Below are 7,037 nucleotides of genomic sequence, written 5' to 3'. Positions count from 1 at the left end.
ATCAATGTAGTCACATCAACAGCAAATGCAAAATCTGCCATCCAGTCCTCATCTGAGAGCTCTGGGATGTCTTCACCTTTCTTCTCACAAAACTCTCGAATCTCTGCTTTCAGGTCCCAAACTCTTTTTAGCATTTTGCCCAGGCTGAGCCATCCGACAGCTGTGTGGTAGCCCATGTCACTGTGTTCAGTCTCATGCAAACAAAGTGCAACAAACTGCCTGTGAACAATATGTCACTAAAATCCTTAAACAGGCTGGACTTGTTCAGTTCAAGCACTGTCTGTCAGCACACTTTGAACAGCAGAGTGAAGCAGCACATCGCACGCTGGAATGTGTCCATCACAAAGAGTCTCCAGCTAAAAACAGAAGCACTGTTGAGGGCTCAGAGCTCAGCAAAAAGTGCTGAGCTCAAAGAAGACATCGTGACCCTGAACGGCGTTCTTGACTTCATCAACCGTGAGCCCAAGGCCAACCTGTTCAGCGCCATCGAAGATAAGAAGGAAATTTTTTCTCTGAGGATGAAGCTCGGCAAGGCTGAAGAAAAGCTGAAACAGACCGAAGACAGCCTCAAAGCTGAAGCAAAAATCAGACCTGAAACACCAAGTGCACCACCACGGAACTGTACAGTGCAAGATGAGCCTGGAGATCAGCTCCTGGAAGCACGACCTGGACAACCTGACTGAGCAGCTGCGTTTGGAGCAAGCCAGAAACAAGGTGCTGGCTGCCAAACTGCAGGACGCCCAGAAGCCTCAAGACCAAGAGGTGGAGACAGAAACCAGAAGCTGTGAGATCCGGAATGCAGCTACAGAACCTGCAGCAAGTCTGGGGAGTCTCGAACTCAAACCAGCTGCTGCAGAAGATCCAGAAGCTTCACAAGAGCCAGATGCTTCAGAAGTTTCAGAGTCTCCAGAGGAGAGAGCAAAAAAGAAGAATAAGAAGTTTAAGTAATGTATAATATGGTGTCAACAACTGTGTTTATTATTAATACCTACTAAATTTCGGATCACTTTAATGTTGCACAAAAACTCTAGTTCACTTTAAACATGCTCTTGTACATATTTACAGCTGAGCACAGTAGTTAGACACTCATTTCTTTTTGTAACCTGTTGCTCTTGTTTAAATGTGTTTTGTTTTGTTTAAGTTCTTCAAAAGCAAAGAAATCACTGCAGTCGAATTCCTTGTATGTTCACATACTTGGCAAATAAAGCTGATTCTGAAAAGACTTCCAAGAAAGGTTCCAGCATCGGATTTTGTAGAGAGCTTCGAGCAAAACGTTTAAAATGTATTTTGTAGGATCATGTTTATGTATTTTCATACAATTTGCTGTTATTAGACTTATTTATTGCTATTATTAATGACTCTTGCATGTTATTGTTCAATGCTTGACTGCTATTATGATGATTATTATTGTTAATTTTTATGTTTCTTTTTGGAGTAAAGCTCTTTGAGTTGCACTTGATGTATGAACTTTGCTCACAGACTGTGTAAAAGGTATTTATAATATATAAATACAATATACAGTCTATGGTTGTGCTACACATATAACGTTTTTGAACAAGTACACAGTGCTACTAAATCTTAAAATTCAATTTGAATGTTTTATAAATGCACAAACAACACACGTGTATAAAGTTTCCATATCCTCACCTCTTCGGGACGTCCAACATTCGCATCCATTCGTCTCGTTTGAGGTTTTGTTTTGTTTTTCCGTATCGAATAAGATCCTGAAATATCGCGTGAACTCGACATGTTTCGTATTTTCTCGGAGACACTTTGTGTGCACAAAAAGCCACAAAGAAACACGAAGCCAGAAAACACCACAAAATATTGATGACACTCAAATCGAAGGAGCTCCACATCATTTCTGAGACATTGTTTTGTGCAACGCGCAAAAGAGACCGTCGGGAAACGTCTCGCAAAGGTTCCGGGTGAAACGCGGTAACAGGAAACGCCAGGTAACTGTTTTAATGGTAATAATGTGATAAATTTCCAGGTTTTCGTGTAAAATACTAAACACGGAACATTCACGAGAAGACATGAGTACTTTGCATTCAGAGTTAGTAAACGGTTTATGGAGATAGTACAGCAGGTGGCAGCATTTGAATCTTTCCTCCCAGAGTAGCAATTAAACAGCATGAAGGCACAGTAACGTGTTTACTCTTCAAACCAAGAGTGACTAATCAAAAAGTATTTGTTTTGTGGGAGGCCTCATTAAAAACAAAAAACAACAAACAACCAAATAATAAAACAGGTAAAACAAACAATCAAAACTTCTTTTCCCCACTGTTTTAACCAAGTTAAAATAAAACTTTATTGATCCCAAAGTAAGTACTCAAAAAAAAAAAAAAAAAAAAAAAAAAACACATCATGAGAATAAATGTAGTGCCTAGCTTATTTTTTTATTTAACACTTTATCTTTAATCTTTTATTTTTCTGGTCTTTTAATTTGAAGGTGAATGCTTTTATGCTGTTTTTCCGTTTTTAAAAATGGTAAGGCTTTGTATAAAGCAGTTTGTTTTTTATGTGAAATGTGCTACACAAATAAATTTGCCTTAATGGCTAATAAAATAATATAATAAAAATGTTATTTCCATGTTTGGCACAGAAATGTTTTTGAACTGACTTTAATCTGAATTTAATCATTAAAGGTAAATTAAGTAGTTGAATAAGTATTCAGATGTGTATCTAATAATTACTTTCATGTTTTTTTTTCTCATTTATTTGATTGATCAAATAAATGTCATATTGACATATTCAAACTATTTATTAATCTCAAATACATTTAATCTAATATTACAGACTACCGGTAAATGAAGTAAATGCCACTGCCTTTTTAGAGGAAGAAACTATCGTTTTTTTAAACTTATTTTTAAATAAGTCATTTGACCAACTGATTGATTGTTGAAAACACTACTTGTTGACCTTCTATCATTAAGCTTTCCATCTAGTCAGTTAGTTGACTAATCATTTAATCTCTAATTAACGTTCTAATCTTGCCTTTAAGCTTTGGCTTGAGTCACTATGTTTTATTACCACACTATAGTTAGTAAAGCACTGATTACACAGAATAAACCCAAAGGAACATTATATTACTTGATGACTCGGACTAATTAATTAACATAAAAGCAGAACTTTTATTGGGTACAAGTGGTCCTCTGGATTCAAAATCTGCATCAGTTTTGCACACCTGCTCTTGAGGACAGCGTTACTGATGATGTTGACCTGACTTTGAGTCCTCTATACTTCACTCAGTTCTTGCTGAGTTTTCTATTCACAGGTTCACAAGCCACCAGTGCGTGTCTCCTCTTCACAATGTGGCAATATGTCAAAGGAAAACTTGAGTGTGTTTGTATGAAAGAATTGGTGAAGGCCTTTGAGGCATTAGATTCCAGGATGCCTCTTAGAGGAGCGAGTATCCTGTCTGAGGAAGTGTGGACTGTTTCCTGCCTACCCTCCCTCCCCCGCCTCTCCGTTCTCAGCGTCCTCCTCTTTTTCCCTGTGCCAAGAGCCGGACCCTCATTAGGCCCCCAAAGATCACAGAAAAGCCTCCCCTTGTAATCAAGCTGTTGTTCCATTTGTGTTGGAATTCAGAAAAGTTTGTGAAGATGCAAATAGTTGCAAATCCACAGATCACACGCCCAAAATATCAGTTCAACATTTAATGTTACACAAATGAAGGAGTACAGAAACTCTTGACGCCCTCCCTGTTTGTTTCTTGCACTCCTGATGATATATCCAGGTTAGTGTGCATTATCTGGTATTAATGGAATTGAAGTCAGCACACCAAGTTTTGGTGTTTCTACTCAAAGAAACTGCAGAAAAGCAGAAATTGTTTTTGAATTGTCACATTGTGAGGTCAAATATCCTGTTGTTTGTCTGCAGAGCATTAAGCTTACATTCTGTAACTCTTGTCCAAAGGGCCTACGGATATATGTCTTAACTCAGGATTTCCTATTGCCATATGTTTTTAAACTCTGTTGATGCCTGCATGTTAACTTAAAATACACTTTTACTCAATACACTGTTGCATAAGGAAAATCACATCACTTCCAAAGCTCCCTGTTAAGCATGAAGACTGAGCCAGGAGACTTTTAGCACAAAGGCTGAAGCAGCTGTCCAGAGGTTAATAAATGCCTAAAGTGCACCAAACAACATGTTTCATATTTTTAGATCACTGTGGGTTACAATGAGTTGTCATTTTAGTCATATCGATCTTTTCATTTATCAAATATCAAACTTTAATTGTGCCTCATGTAATTTTTCTGAAAGATGTTGCTGCTCTGTGTACATTAGCATGATTGTCATTTAATTATTTTTTTTAAAAAAACATATCCTCTCCTTTGTTTTTGTCCAGTTTCTGTTTGCTCTGTAATATACTTTCCATTTTCCATAGAAAAGCAGTCAATTTTCCAGTCAGTCAACCCAACTAATAATACAACTCCTGGTAAAACAGATTTTAAGATAAGATAGACAAAACTTTAATAATTTGAAATATTGCATCTGAAAAATAAAATGTTGCACATTACTTTGACATGTTACACATGAAAGTGAAACATTGCACATGGAATAAATTATTGCACATCATGCTAAAACTGACACTGCACAAACTATTCGTAAAGTAAGATTAACATTTTAAGACTTAATTAATAAATCAGTTAGTAATTTACTGTCTCTTGTGTTGTTTCATTGGACCTGTTCTATGTCTTAAACTTACTTTTGGCTTAGAATTTAGAAACTGAGCTCTACTGAGGCCATCTTGAAATGTAGTTTTTGTGTTAGACTGTTGTGGCACTATGTTTTTCATATTTTGTTTGCTGTTGAGGAAAAACGAGACACTTGGTACATTTTTATTCATCAAAACAGGGAGAAAGGTAATGATGGTCCAACATCAAGAAAGCGCAAGAGCTTATCTAAAGAGGCAAATATAATGTTCTTTTTTTCCATTGGCTCATTTCAAAGGGTTTGTTTGACATGTGGAATTTCTCTTGACTCTATCAGAAACTCACAGTCTGTTGGAAGCCCGTTCCTCATTAGGGCCTGAGGTCTTTATTTTTGAGCCTCACACACACATATTACTGAAGCAGCCTTAACCTGAATGAACATGTAAGTAACTGATTCTAAATAGACGATTAACAGGCACATATATAAATTAGAACCTCAGAGCTTACAACTCAGTTTATTTTTCTATCGTCAGTCACGACAATGTGAAATTAGCACACAACCCTTCCCCTCATTCTCTCTCTCTCTCTCTCTACTTTGTGGCCATTCTTTCTGTGTTCAATTGTGGGACATTGACCTTTGAAATCCCTCTTGTGATCTCAAACCCAAACAGTGCCAAAACAATTCACAGCTTTCGACTTTTCAATAGGAGTTGTTTGGAGATGTGATGTCAATGCAAACGCTGGTTTTTGAGGTTACCACTGTGCCGACCTTCCGTTTAGCAGCACACTTTTTGTTTTGTTCTTTCCTTATGGTTTGTGTGTGTTCTGTTTTCTGTCATTTGAAAAACAAGACAAATTATATGCTGCTGGAACAGTGTTGTGCACTTTTTTTCCGGTTAAGACCCAAATATACACATACTTTATGCATCAAATATTCTGTTCCACACAACCGCAAACATTTCCTCGCCCATTCTTTTCCCCTTAAATGCTTTAAAAAAATAATCTTTTCTGTTTGTGTTTCTGCGAGTGAGCCAGAGTTCAAAGCAATCCCCTGAAAGTGGAAAACAAAGGCAGCTAGAAAAATGGAAAAATGTTTCTGTTTCCAGCCTTTCCAGAGGGGCATTCGGTGTGGAGTGTCCTCCAGGAAGTGATGGATAGGAGGAGGGTAGGCGGTTTAGTGGGCAGAGAGTCCCAGTAGAAGTGACCAGGCCAGGAAACATGTGGATGTAGCACATAACATACAACCCCATCATCTCCATAAACCCTCCTGAATCGGTGCCAGCGTCAAAACACAAGCCTCCTCCCTGCTGAGAAGGTGAAACGCTGCATTCATCACATTGTAGGAAAATTTGAGTGATGAAAAATGCCATCATTAGACACATTCTGATGGAATTCAAGTGAGGCGTTACTTATATCGCTTTCTCTTATTCAAAGGCATTTTAATACTGATTTCATCTGTGGTTTGCTTTTTTTGGTGTTGCCCCAGATTATCATTTCAGTTTTCAAACTCTCTTTGGAATCTTTGGACAGCCACCTGAGCCAGTGATTTATTCTCCTTTTTCATCCTACAAGTTAAAATAATATTACATGACTTTGAAGGGTCTTTGTCAAACAGAGTTATTGTTCCGTATTAAATTTATGAACTTGTAAGCAAACAAATCCTTAAAAGAAAAGTTTGGTTTATGTCAAACGGGGTTATATGAGGTACTTTTCCATAGTCAGTGTATTTACGGCTGTAGATCCCAGTTGGTGTCCCTCCAGTTTGCGGAACCAGACAGCAGGACAAACATGGAAGCTACGCAATGAACTGCTGTGGATGGCGTTAGTAGCAACATGTATTATAGCATGTCTGTGAAGATTCTCAGTCATCTAGGTCATGGTTATTCTCGTAGTTTAATCGTAACAACTGGACTTGCTTCAGTTTCTTGAAGACGTTTCACCTCTCATCCAAGAGGCTTCATCAGTTCTGACTGACTAGTTGGGAGTTCCAGATACTTATATCCTTAAGGAGCCATTAACACTAATCTAAAGCAAAACATATTTTAGTTTGAGTGAAAGCTATATTTTAATCACTTTCCTTTGCCTTCAGACAGCCCTTTTCAGTGGGTGCCCTTCAAAGCTATCTGAAGCTGTAAGACTTGGAGTATACAGTGATTTTACTTTGTCTACCAGTGCCTCAATCGATTAGCTTGATAATGTGTAACTTTGGTTTTTCACCCAATTAGTTTGGACTGACTTGTAGAGTCACACAATAACAGAGCAGCAGCTCCAGTATTCTGTGAGGTAGAATCTCTGTTTTTGTCAATGGAGTCTGGTGGCATTGAAGAGAGCAATAAACAGACAGGTGAGAGATTAAAAGACAAATCGACAGAAAGT

General features: G+C 37.8%; 1 protein-coding gene across 1 annotated transcript in view; it reads right to left on the bottom strand.

The window, feature by feature from the left end:
- The window catches only part of srd5a3 (steroid 5 alpha-reductase 3), a 5,250-nt gene extending 3,378 nt beyond the window's left edge, over nt 1-1,872 (bottom strand). The window contains exon 1 of the mRNA XM_008299373.1: nt 1,648-1,872. Coding sequence (XP_008297595.1) covers nt 1,648-1,862 — 215 coding nt within the window. The 5' untranslated portion in view covers nt 1,863-1,872. The remainder of the gene's footprint in view (nt 1-1,647) is intronic.
- Between the last annotated feature and the right edge of the window lie 5,165 nt (nt 1,873-7,037).

The sequence above is a fragment of the Stegastes partitus genome, unplaced genomic scaffold (genome assembly GCF_000690725.1).
Source record: "Stegastes partitus isolate 25-593 unplaced genomic scaffold, Stegastes_partitus-1.0.2 Scaffold30, whole genome shotgun sequence".
Taxonomy (NCBI): Eukaryota; Metazoa; Chordata; class Actinopteri; family Pomacentridae; genus Stegastes; species Stegastes partitus.
The sequence above is the reverse complement of the archived record's forward strand: the minus strand, read 5'-3'. Positions and strand labels throughout refer to the sequence as shown.